Raw genomic sequence first — 13,054 nt, 5'->3', positions numbered from 1 at the left:
AAACGATACACAATCAGTTTCAAGGTTCAGATTTATTTAGTTACACACTACCATTTACAGGACTGTTTGCAGGACTGTTTGCAGGACTGTTTGCAGGACTGTTTCCAGGACTGTTTCCAGGACTGTTTCCAGGACTGTTTCCAGGACTGTTTCCAGGACTGTTTCCAGGACTGTTTCGAGGACTGTTCACTGCTGCTGGAGGAGGAGGTCTGGATGGGTTCCGTCGGTCGATCCGAGCAGACACCTCGATGAACGACTGAGTCAGGACGTGGTGGACGAGGCCAGCTGAGGTTTTCTACCTGGAGGTTGTGCTTGATCACGGTTCAAACTGAATACATGAGTCTATTATGAGTCTATAGTAACACAGATCAGACTGAATACTAGGATCTAGTATGACTAGAGGAACATGGATGTGCTCAAACACCCCAACAGAGAAACTTCCTGCTGGCTGTTGGAGAGCCATTGTGCTTATTTCTGACATGTTTACACCAGCATGTTGAGATGTGACCTTCTCTCTAGATAGACATGAAATGGGTGGTGTCGTAATGCACTGATAAAAACACGAGGAAATCATCTCTAGTGCAACACATGTGCTTCTAAACGCCTTGGCGTGGGTGTGATGGGGTCTAAGACGGTGGACAGTAGGACAGGACAGAGGGTCAGGAGCCGTGGATGAGATTCTGCTGCTTTCAGATGTGCTTCAGGTCCTTCTGGATGCCCCACAGGGTGTCGGCGCTCTTCCTCAGCTGGGCCACCTCCTCGTCGGTCAGGGTCATGTTGACCACGCTGCTGACCCCGCTGCTGTTCAGCACACAGGGCAGAGACAGGAACACCTCCTCACCGATACCGTACATGTCCTGCAGAGACCGGCACAGAGAGGAGAGGACGGCCAGTGAAACCCACCAACCTCAACAGGACTGCACACATGACCAGATGGTTGGTGTTAAACATTATGGTTAATATGAACTCACTGGAATAAGGATTTTATCATACTTGTTGCTGTGATGGAAAAATTTTAATTACTGTCTCCACAGACAGTTACTCACTTACTAAAACTCTCTTAGTCTGCAAGGCCAGAACCCACGGGAAGCTTCCTCCTGTGCCTTTCCCACCTTCTATCTGATAAAGTCTGTTCCTTTAAGAGGGACCATTTGTTTTGTATATCCTTCTCTATAAAACTGAACACTCACTGAATTATGATTCGGTGAGACACACAACCAGCTGAAGGTTGACTGGCATCTCTCACCCACTTTCTGCTGCAGCAAAGTCAAATCAAATCTTCAAAGACAGCTCCTTGTGATTGCCTTCATTACAGAAATTTCCACGACACTGCTTATTCAGTCCAGATCTAGGTCCAGGTCTAAACCTGGACCTTCAGCTGCACTGGGACGGTTTGCAGCTGAGTGTGACACGAGTGGGATGAGGATCACCACCTCTAGATCTGAGGCCTTGGTTCTCCACCAGTAGAGGGTGGTGTGCCCTCTTCAGGTCGGTGGAGAGTCTTTGCCCCAGGTGGAGGAGTTTAAGTATCTTGGGGTCTTGTTGACCAGTGAGGGAAGGATGGAACGTGAGACTGACAGACGGATCGGTGCAGCTTCTGCAGTGATGCAGTCGCTGTAGGTCTGTGGTGGTGAAGAAGGAGCTGAGTCGTAGGACGAAGCTCTGGATTTACTGGTCAATCTACGTTCCTATTCTCACCTATGGTCAGGAGCTTTGGGTCATGACCGAAAGGACAAGATCCCGGTTACAAGCGGCTGAAATTAGTTTCCTCCGTAGAGTGGGGGGGCACACCCTTAGAGATCGGGTGAGGAGCTCAGTCACCAGGGAGGAGCTCGGAGTAGAGCCACTGCTCCTCCACCTCCAGCGGAGCCAGCTGAGGTGGCTCGGGCATCTGTTCAGGATGCCTCCTGGACGCCTCCCTGGGGAGGTGTTCCAGGCATGTCGAGGAAGACCTGGGACACGCTGGAGGGACTATGTCTCTGGGCAGGCCTGGGAACGCCTCGGGCTCCCCCTGGAGGAACTTGAGGAGGTGTCTGGGGAGCGGGATAAGTGGATGAAGATGGATGGATGGATAAACGTTTCTGAACCCCCCCAATACTGATATTAAACCACCTTCTATCTGTATTACCTTTAAAACACTCCTGTTTAAAGCACTTTTGAATTAAAGAAAAGTCGCAGGAGGAACCGTGAGTCGGTGCGCTGCACACACACAGATGATGTCAGCCAATAGCATGCGCGCACATAATCACGTGACTACCGAGTAAAAATCTGCGATGCAGTGAAGCCAGGCGTCTTGAAGCGCGAGGAAGCGATGGATTACTGTATACTTAATATACTAAATACTAAACATACTAAAATTAGAAGCACATTTCATTTCAAACACACGTGTTCTGTTCAATGAACTCCCCTAGTATCACTTATTTACTGTGTGTGTGTGTGTGTGTGTGTGTGTGTGTGTGTGTGTGTGTGTGTGTGTGTGTGTGTGTGTGTGTGTGTGTGTGTGTGTGTGTGTGTGTGTGTGTGTGTGTGTGTGTGTGTCTAACCTTCACCATAGTAGACACTGGGTGCACGCGGCTCATGTTCTTGAGGATGCTCTCCGTCAGGTCCGCCACACTGAGACCGATGGCCCAGTTGGTGTAACCCTTCAGCCTGATCACCTCATAGGCACTGAGACACACAGTAGTGTATTATATATTATTTCCAAATGTAAGAATTACATTTATTGTCAAACAATCAAAAACTGTACACTGTGGTAAAATTTGTTGTACTGCATTAGCGTACAACAAGGAGCAGTGGCTCCCGAGATTAAGTTTCATTAACACCCCTCTGAATCAGCCCAACGGCCAGTGAGTCAAAGTTTCATTACTGCTGGAAGGCCTGGAGGTTCATTCCTCACTGGGACCACTACAACTAAAACAGGAAGAGCTCCTGACCAACAAGAGAACCAGGACACATGCATTTTCACTACATCCATAAACCTCCTCTTTGGTCTTCCTCTAGGCCTCCTGCCTGGCAGTTCAGAACTCGACATCCTTCTACCAATATATTCACAATATTGTGCTAAAATTTTAGGTCTTGGGCAACAGATGTCTAGAGTACTCGCTGTGATGTTGGTCGACAGAAAGAACTACAATTGCTTCTAAGAACAGCCCGGCTAGCTCAGTCGGTAGAGCGTGAGACTCTTAATCTCATGGTCGTGGGTTTGAGCATCACGTTGGGCTCAAGAGCTTATAAACAGAGTGGTGCTTGCCCCACAACGGGTGCAAGCAAGCAGAGTGGCGCAGCGGAAGCGTGCTGGGCCCATAACCCAGAGGTCGATGGATCGAAACCATCCTCTGCTAATATTTTAGGTCTTTGGCAACAGAGGTCTAGCCCGTGCTAGCTGTGATGTTGGTTGGCAGAAAGAACTAGAATTGGTTAGAAGAACAACCCGGCTAGCTCAGTCGGTAGAGCATGAGACTCTTAATCTCAGGGTCGTGGGTTCGACCCCCACGTTGGGCGCAAAAACTTGTAAGCAGAGTTGCGCAGCGGAAGTGTGCTGGGCCAATAACCCAGAGGTCGATGGATCGAAACCATCCTCTGCTAATGTTTTAGGTCTTTTCTTGGGGAACAGACATTGGACGGTACTCGCTGTGAAGTTGGTTGGTCGAAAGAGCTAGAATTACTTACGAGAACAGCACGGCTAGCTCAGTTGGTAGATAACTCTTAATGTCAGAGTTGTCAGGAAGAGCCCCACAATGGGTGCAGGAGCAAGCAAGCAGAGTGGCGCAGCGGAAGCGTGCTGGGCCCATAACCCAGAGGTCGATGGATCGAAACCATGCTCTGCTAATATTTTAGTTCTTTGGCAACAGAGGTCTAGCCCATACTAGCTGTGATGTTGGTTGGCAGAAAGAACTACAATTGCTTATAAGAACAGCCCGGTTAGCTCAGCTGGTAGAGCATGCGGATTTCAATCTCAGGGTTGTGGGTTCCAGCCCCACGTTGGGACCAAGAGAATATAAAAAGGAGTGGTGCAGTGGAAGCATGCTGGGCCCATAACCCAGAGGTCAATGGATAGAAACCATCCTCTGCTAATATTTTAGTTCTTTGGCAACAGAGGTCTAGCCCGTGCTAGCTGTGATGTTGGTTGGCAGAAAGAACTAGAATTGGTTAGAAGAACAGCCCGGCTAGCTCAGTCGGTAGAGCATGAGACTCTTAATCTCAGGGTCGTGGGTTCGAGCCCCACGATGGGCGCAAGAACTTGTAAGCAGAGTGGCGCAGCGGAAACGTGCTGGGCCCATAACCCAGAGGTCGATGGATCGAAACCAGGGTTTCTCTTGGGCAACAGAGGTCTAGCCGGTACTTGCTGTGATGTTGGTTGGCAGAAGGAAGTAGTATTTCTTACAAAAGCTGCCCGGCTAGCTCAATTGGTAGAGCATGAGAATCTTAATCTCAAGATCATAGGGTGGAGCACCAAGTTGGGCGCAAGACATTATAAGCAGAGTGGTGCAGCGAAAATATGCTGGAGCCGTAATACAGAGGATGATGGATCGAAACAATTCTCTGCTAATGTTTTAGGTCTTGTCTTGGGGAACAGAGATTGGACAGTACTCGCTGTGAAGTTGGTTGGTCGAAAGAGCTAGAATTACTTACAAGAACAGCACGGCTAGCTCAGTTGGTAGATAACTCTTAATGTCAGAGTTGTCACGAAGAGCCCCACAATGGGTGCAGAAGCAAGCAAGCAGAGTGGCGCAGCGGAAGCGTGCTGGGCCCATAACCCAGAGGTCGATGGATCGAAACCATCCTCTGCTAATATTTTAGTTCTTTGGCAACAGAGGTCTAGCCGGTACTAGCTGTGATGTTGGTTGGCAGAAAGAAGTAGAATTGGTTAGAAGAACAGCCCGGCTAGCTCAGTCGGTAGAGCATGAGACTCTTAAGCTCAGCGTCGTGGGTTAGAGCCCCACGTTGGTTCCTGGAGCTTATCCGCAGAGTGGTGCAGCGAAAGTATGATGGGGCCATAATCCAGAGGATGATGGATCGAAACAATCCCCTGATAATGTCTTAGGTCTTGTCTTGGGGAACAGAGATTAGACGGTACTCGCTGTGATGTTGGTTGGCAGAAAGAACTAGAATTGGTTAGAAGAACAGCCCGGCTAGCTCAGTCGGTAGAGCATGAGACTCTTAATCTCAGGGTCGTGGGTTCGAGCCCCACGTTGGGCGCAAGAACTTGTAAGCAGAGTGGCGCAGCGGAAGCGTGCTGGGCCCATAACCCAGAGGTAGATGGATCGAAACGATTCTCTGCTAATATTTTAGTTCTAGTTCTTTAGTTCTTTTTCTTCTGCGCATACGCGAGCAGGCTGCAGTTTCCTCTGCTCAGAGCGAGTTTGTTTGCATAATTTTGCGTTTTTTTCTATGTTTCTGCGTGTATTTTTCTAACGTTAAATTAGATAATGTATAGTAATATGCTGGTGTACTCCAGGGAGGAGTTGATGTCCATGAGGGTCAAAGGACACCCAGCAACACGCGATCTCATCCCCGCTGAGCTCCGACGGAGATATCACGGATGCCGAGCGGGTCGAGTTGAAAGGACTAGACTAACGGCTAGAGCCGCTAACCGGTGGAGAGTCAAGCCCTCCGTCCCCTCCGTCATCATGGGGAACGTGAACTCTCTACCCAACAAGTTGGACGAACTGACGGCGCTGTGCAGGACTGAACAGCGCTACCGGGAGACCAGCTTGTTGGTGTTCTCTGAGACGTGGCTAACTGGCGACATGCCAGACGCTAACGTCCGACTAACCGGCTTCTCCTCCGTACGAGCGGACCGGGACACGAACACCGCCGGTAAGAAGAAAGGAGGTGGATTAATCATCTACACCAACGATAGATGGTGCCATCCGGGACATGTGACGGTGAAATCAACACTGTGTAACCGCAATCTGGAGCTAACAGCTGTTAGCATCAGACCCTACTACCTGGCGCGTGAATTTTCACACGTCATTGTCCTCGCTGTCTACATCCCTCCACGTGCGGACCCTGAGACGGCACGAGAGACCATCTGTGGGATCACCTCTGTTCTTCGGACCCGGCACCCGGAGGCGCTCGTCATTATCACCGGTGACTTTAATCACGTCACCCTGGACTCATCTCTCCCCACAATGGTCCAGTGTGTAGACTGTCCCACACGGAAGAACAGAACCATCGATCTGTTCTACACTAATGCTAAGGAGGCATACACCGCCACCCCCCTCCCTCCACTAGGTAAATCAGACCATAACCTAGTGTACCTACAGCCCACCTACATCCCGCTGGTGAAACGGCTGCCAGCAACAACACAACAGGTCAGGAGGTGGTCCCCGGAAGCAGAGGAGATGCTGAGGAACTGCTTCCAGACCACCGACTGGGATGTTATTGTGGGCTCACATGGGGAAGACATTGAGGGGGCAGCTCAGTGTTTTACTGACTACATGAACTTCTGTGTGGACACCGTGGCCCCTGTCAGGACAATCAGGTGTTACCCAAACAACAAACCATGGGTAACCAAGGAAGTCAAGGCTGTCCTGAACAGGAAGAAGCGGGCGTTGAGGAGCAAGAACGAGGAGGAGATGAGGAAGGCCCAGCAGGAAGTGAGACTCTGCCTGAGGGAGGCCGAGGAGGCGTACAGGAGGAAGCTGGAGAAGCAACTGGGGCGCAACCAAGTGCGGGAGGTCTTGAATGGGATGAGAACCATCACCGGACACGGGAAAGGGCGCAGCACTGTGGAGGGGAATATTGAACGAGCGAATGAACTTAACAGCTTTTTCAATCGGTTCAGCTCCCCCACCACTCCCGGCTCCTCGTCCCAGGCCTCTCCTGGCCTACAGACCTCTCCTGGCCTACAGGCCTCTCCTGGCCCTACAGACCGCTTCACTGATGCTCCCTCCTCCTGTGCTTCCTCTCCTTCCACCCCTGCCACTTCTCCCGAGCCCACTCCAAGAACTGCGAAGCTCAACGGCCCCACCTCAACCACTGGACTTCCAACCTCGCCACTACCTCCTGCTCCCACCACGACCGAGACCATCATCACTGCAGACCTGGTGACGACAACGCTGAGGAGGCTCCGTCCCTACAAGGCGGCTGGACCAGATAAGGTCTCCCCAAGACTCCTCCGAGCCTGTGCTTCGGAACTAGGGGACCCCCTGCAACAATTGTTCAACCTCAGTCTGCGGCTGGGGAGGGTCCCGTCACTGTGGAAGACCTCCTGCATTGTCCCTGTACCCAAGAAAGGACGCCCTACTGAGCTCAACGACCACCGACCGGTCGCTCTTACCTCCCACGTAATGAAGACCCTAGAGCGACTGGTCCTGGAGCTCATGCGTCCACAGGTGCAGGGTGCTATGGACCCTCTCCAGTTTGCCTATCAGGCCAAGGTTGGGGTTGACGATGCTGTCATGTACCTCCTCCACCGCATACTCTCCTACCTGGACGCCGGGGGCTGTGCCGTCAGAGTGCTCTTCTTCGACTTTTCGAGTGCCTTCAACACCATCCAGCCCCAGCTCCTGCAGGATAAACTGACCTCCATGGCTGTGGACCCCTACCTCGTGAGCTGGATTACGGACTACCTAACGGACAGACCCCAGTACGTCCGTATGGAGGACTGTTTGTCTTCTATGGTGACCAGCAGCACGGGGGCGCCACAGGGGACCGTTCTATCCCCCATTCTCTTCATCCTCTACACATCAGACTTCAAGCACAACTCTGATACATGCCACATACAGAAGTACTCCGATGACACCGCGATAGTGGCATGTATCCGGGAGGGTGATGAGGGGGGGTACAGGGCATTGGTGGCTGACTTTGTGGAGTGGTGCCAACAGAACCAGCTCCAGCTCAACGTCTCCAAGACAAAGGAGATGGTTCTGGATTTCCGACGGGCACCTCCCTCTCCACAGCCAGTGATCATCAAAGGCAGTGAGGTGGAGGTGGTAGAAAACTATAAGTACCTGGGACTGCGGCTAGACAGCAGACTGGACTGGTCACTCAACTCCAACTGTGTGTACAAGAAGGGGCAGAGCAGGATGTACTTCCTAAGGAGGCTGGCCTCCTTCAACATCTGTCCTAAGCTCCTTTTCATGTTCTATCAGTCCGTAGTCTCCAGTGTGCTGTCATACGCCATTGTGTGTTGGGGTGGGGGGGCCAGGAAAAGAGATATGGACCGTCTGAACAGACTCATCCGCAGAGCGGGCTCAGTGGTCGGGCTGAGCCTGGACTCTGTGGATATAATTCTGGAGAGCAGGACCATGTCTAAAATTAAGGCTATCATGAATAACACCAGCCCCCCCCTACACACCACCTTCTCCCAGCAGAGAAGCACCTTCAGCGGCAGACTGCTGTCACACAGCGCCTCCACAGAGAGGCTGAGGTCCTCCTTCGTGCCCCGTGCCATCAGGGGGTACAATGACTCTCTCAGGAAGAGCGGGGGGGAGGTGGCGAGGTCAGCACGGGGTTGAATATGGATTTAATTTAATTTAATTTAATTTTAATTTAATTTTATACTGTTATACATTTATATATATATATATATAAATATATATATATTTATTTTTTATACTGTTTTATATTTTAATTCAATTTTATACTGTTTAGATTTTACTTTAAATTGTTTATATTTTAATACTGTAATATTTTTAAATTTTATACTGTTTATATTTTAGTTATAGTTTAGTATATAAGTCCTGTTAGTGCTGCATGTGTCTGTCTGTTAGTGTAATGTATGTCTTGTGGTATGTCCTGTGGTGTCAATGTTTCCTTTTCTCCTGGTGTTTATCCAGTATTATTTGTTATGTAATGCCTGAGCAGTGGATATGTGCAATTTCCTCCGGGATTAATAAAGTATCTATCTATCTATCTATCTATCTATCTATCTATCTATCTATCTATCTATCTATCTATCTATCTATCTATCTATCTATCTATCTATCTATCTATCTATCTATCTATCTATCTATCTATCTATCTATCTATCTATCTATCTATCTATCTATCTATCTATCTATCTATCTATCTATCTATCTATCTTTGGCAACAGAGGTCTAGCCTGTACTAGCTGTGATGTTGGTTGGCAGAAAGAACTACAATTGCTTATAAGAACAGCCCGGCTAGCTCAGTCGGTAGACCATGACAATCTTAATCTCAGGGTCGAGGGTTTGAGCCCCACATTGGGTCCTGGAGCTTATCCGCAGAGTGGTGCAGCGAAGTATGATGGGGCCATAATCCAGAGGATGATGGATCGAAACCATCCTCTGCTAATATTTTAGGTCTTGTCTTGGGGAACAGACATTGGACGGTACTCGCTGTGAAGTTCGTTGGTCGAAAGAGCTAGAATGACTTACGAGAAATGCACGGCTAGCTCAGTTGGTAGATAACTCTTAATGTCAGAGTTGTCAGGAAGAGCCCCACAATGGGTGCAGGAGCAAGCAAGCAGAGTGGCGCAGCGGAAGCATGCTGGGCCCATAACCCAGAGGTCGATGGATCTAAACCATCCTCTGCTTATATTTTAGTTCTTTGGCAACAGACGTCTAGCCCGTGCTAGCTTTGATGTTGGTTGGCAGAAAGAACTAGAATTGGTTAGAAGAACAGCCCGGCTAGCTCAGTCGGTAGATCATGAGACTCTTAATCTCAGGGTCGTGGGTTCGAGCCCCACGTTGGGCGCAAGAACTTGTAAGCAGAGTGACACAGCGGAAGCGTGCTGGGCCCATAACCCAGAGGTCGATGGATCGAAACCATCCTCTGCTAATATTTTAGTTCTTTGGCAACAGAGGTCTAGCCTGTACTAGCTGTGATGTTGGTTGGCAGAAAGAACTACAATTGCTTATAAGAACAGCCCGGCTAGCTCAGTCGGTAGACCATGACAATCTTAATCTCAGGGTCGAGGGTTTGAGCCCCACATTGGGTCCTGGAGCTTATCCGCAGAGTGGTGCAGCGAAGTATGATGGGGCCATAATCCAGAGGATGATGGATCGAAACCATCCTCTGCTAATATTTTAGGTCTTGTCTTGGGGAACAGACATTGGACGGTACTCGCTGTGAAGTTGGTTGGTCGAAAGAGCTAGAATGACTTACGAGAAATGCACGGCTAGCTCAGTTGGTAGATAACTCTTAATGTCAGAGTTGTCAGGAAGAGCCCCACAATGGGTGCAGGAGCAAGCAAGCAGAGTGGCGCAGCGGAAGCATGCTGGGCCCATAACCCAGAGGTCGATGGATCTAAACCATCCTCTGCTTATATTTTAGTTCTTTGGCAACAGAGGTCTAGCCCGTGCTAGCTTTGATGTTGGTTGGCAGAAAGAACTAGAATTGGTTAGAAGAACAGCCCGGCTAGCTCAGTCGGTAGATCATGAGACTCTTAATCTCAGGGTCGTGGGTTCGAGCCCCACGTTGGGCGCAAGAACTTGTAAGCAGAGTGACACAGCGGAAGCGTGCTGGGCCCATAACCCAGAGGTCGATGGATCGAAACCATCCTCTGCTAATATTTTAGTTCTTTGGCAACAGAGGTCTAGCCTGTACTAGCTGTGATGTTGGTTGGCAGAAAGAACTACAATTGCTTATAAGAACAGCCCGGCTAGCTCAGTCGGTAGACCATGAGAATCTTAATCTCAGGGTCGTGGGTTTGAGCCCCACGTTGGGTCCTGGAGCTTATCCGCAGAGTGGTGCAGCGAAGTATGATGGGGCCATAATCCAGAGGATGATGGATCGAAACCATCCTCTGCTAATATTTTAGGTCTTGTCTTGGGGAACAGACATTGGACGGTACTCGCTGTGAAGTTGGTTGGTCGAAAGAGCTAGAATTACTTACGAGAACAGCACGGCTAGCTCAGTTGGTAGGTAACTCTTAGTGTCAGAGTTGTCAGGAAGAGCCCCACAATTGGTGCAGGAGCAAGCAAGAAGAGTGGCGCAGCGGAAGCATGCTGGGCCCATAACCCAGAGGTCGATGGATCGAAACCATCCTCTGCTAATATTTTAGTTCTTTGGCAACAGAGGTCTAGCCCGTGCTAGCTGTGATGTTGGTTGGCAGAAAGAACTAGAATTGGTTAGAAGAACAGCCCGGCTAGCTCAGTCGGTAGAGCATGAGACTCTTAATCTCAGGGTCGTGGGTTCGAGCCCCACGTTGGGCGCAAGAACTTGTAAGCAGAGTGGCGCAGCGGAAGCGTGCTGGGCCCATAACCCAGAGGTCGATGGATCGAAACCATCCTCTGCTAATATTTTAGTTCTTTGGCAACAGAGGTCTAGCCGGTGCTAGCTGTGATGTTGGTTGGCAGAAAGAACTACAATTGCTTATAAGAACAGCCCGCCTAGCTCAGTCGGTAGACCATGAGAATCTTAATCTCAGGGTCGAGGGTTTGAGCCCCACCTTGGGTCCTGGAGCTTATCCGCAGAGTGGTGCAGCGAAGTATGATGGGGCCATAATCCAGAGGATGATGGATCGAAACCATCCTCTGCTAATATTTTAGGTCTTGTCTTGGGGAACAGACATTGGACGGTACTCGCTGTGAAGTTGGTTGGTCGAAAGAGCTAGAATTACTTACAAGAACAGCACGGCTAGCTCAGTTGGTAGATAACTCTTAATGTCAGAGTTGTCAGGAAGAGCCCCACAATGGGTGCAGGAGCAAGCAAGAAGAGTGGCGCAGCGGAAGCATGCTGGGCCCATAACCCAGAGGTCGATGGATCGAAACCATCCTCTGCTATTATTTTAGTTCTTTGGCAACAGAGGTCTAGCCCGTGCTAGCTTTGATGTTGGTTGGCAGAAAGAACTAGAATTGGTTAGAAGAACAGCCCGGCTAGCTCAGTCGGTAGATCATGAGACTCTTAATCTCAGGGTCGTGGGTTCGAGCCCCACGTTGGGCGCAAGAACTTGTAAGCAGAGTGACGCAGCGGAAGCGTTCTGGGCCCATAACCCAGAGGTCGATGGATCGAAACCATCCTCTGCTAATATTTTAGTTCTTTGGCAACAGAGGTCTAGCCTGTACTAGCTGTGATGTTGGTTGGCAGAAAGAACTACAATTGCTTATAAGAACAGCCCGGCTAGCTCAGTCGGTAGACCATGAGAATCTTAATCTCAGGGTCGTGGGTTTGAGCCCCACGTTGGGTCCTGGAGCTTATCCGCAGAGTGGTGCAGCGAAGTATGATGGGGCCATAATCCAGAGGATGATGGATCGAAACCATCCTCTGCTAATATTTTAGGTCTTGTCTTGGGGAACAGACATTGGACGGTACTCGCTGTGAAGTTGGTTGGTCGAAAGAGCTAGAATTACTTACGAGAACAGCACGGCTAGCTCAGTTGGTAGGTAACTCTTAGTGTCAGAGTTGTCAGGAAGAGCCCCACAATGGGTGCAGGAGCAAGCAAGAAGAGTGGCGCAGCGGAAGTGTGCTGGGCCCATAACCCAGAGGTCGATGGATCGAAACCATCCTCTGCTAATATTTTAGTTCTTTGGCAACAGAGGTCTAGCCCGTGCTAGCTGTGATGTTGGTTGGCAGAAAGAACTAGAATTGGTTAGAAGAACAGCCCGGCTAGCTCAGTCGGTAGAGCATGAGACTCTTAATCTCAGGGTCGTGGGTTCGAGCCCCACGTTGGGCGCAAGAACTTGTAAGCAGAGTGGCGCAGCGGAAGCGTGCTGGGCCCATAACCCAGAGGTCGATGGATCGAAACCATCCTCTGCTAATATTTTAGTTCTTTGGCAACAGAGGTCTAGCCTGTACTAGCTGTGATGTTGGTAGGCAGAAAGAACTACAATTGCTTATAAGAACAGCCCGGCTAGCTCAGTCGGTAGACCATGAGAATCTTAATCTCAGGGTCGAGGGTTTGAGCCCCACATTGGGTCCTGGAGCTTATCCGCAGAGTGGTGCAGCAGAAGTATGATGGGGCCATAATCCAGAGGATGATGGATCGAAACAATCCCCTGATAATGTCTTAGGTCTTGTCTTGGGGAACAGAGATTAGACGGTACTCGCTGTGAAGTTGGATGGTGGAAAGAAAAAGATTACTTACAAGAACAGCCCGGCTAGCTCAGTCAGTAGAGCATGACACTCTTACTGACAGACTCGT

The 13,054-nt window shown here is 49.8% G+C and overlaps 1 protein-coding gene and 3 non-coding genes across 6 annotated transcripts in view; 3 read left to right on the top strand and 1 right to left on the bottom strand.

The window, feature by feature from the left end:
• Positions 1-22: 22 nt before the first annotated feature.
• ldhba (lactate dehydrogenase Ba) overlaps positions 23-13,054 on the bottom strand; it is a 55,218-nt gene continuing 42,186 nt past the window's right edge. For all 3 annotated transcript variants that reach the window (XM_068307237.1, XM_068307240.1, XM_068307238.1), the window contains exons 7-8: positions 2,544-2,667; positions 23-857 (exon numbers count right to left, since the gene is read on the bottom strand). In XM_068307237.1, the coding sequence (XP_068163338.1) occupies positions 690-857; positions 2,544-2,667 (292 nt within the window). In that variant the 3' untranslated portion in view covers positions 23-689. The remainder of the gene's footprint in view (positions 858-2,543; positions 2,668-13,054) is intronic.
• On the top strand, positions 5,127-5,199 carry trnak-cuu (transfer RNA lysine (anticodon CUU)). The gene has a single exon. It is a non-coding gene; the product is annotated as a tRNA-Lys (tRNA).
• trnak-cuu (transfer RNA lysine (anticodon CUU)) lies at positions 11,054-11,126 on the top strand. The gene has a single exon. It is a non-coding gene; the product is annotated as a tRNA-Lys (tRNA).
• trnak-cuu (transfer RNA lysine (anticodon CUU)) lies at positions 12,514-12,586 on the top strand. The gene has a single exon. It is a non-coding gene; the product is annotated as a tRNA-Lys (tRNA).

Source organism: Antennarius striatus, chromosome 22 (genome assembly GCF_040054535.1).
Source record: "Antennarius striatus isolate MH-2024 chromosome 22, ASM4005453v1, whole genome shotgun sequence".
Taxonomy (NCBI): Eukaryota; Metazoa; Chordata; class Actinopteri; order Lophiiformes; family Antennariidae; genus Antennarius; species Antennarius striatus.
This window is presented reverse-complemented; position numbering and strand designations above follow the sequence as displayed.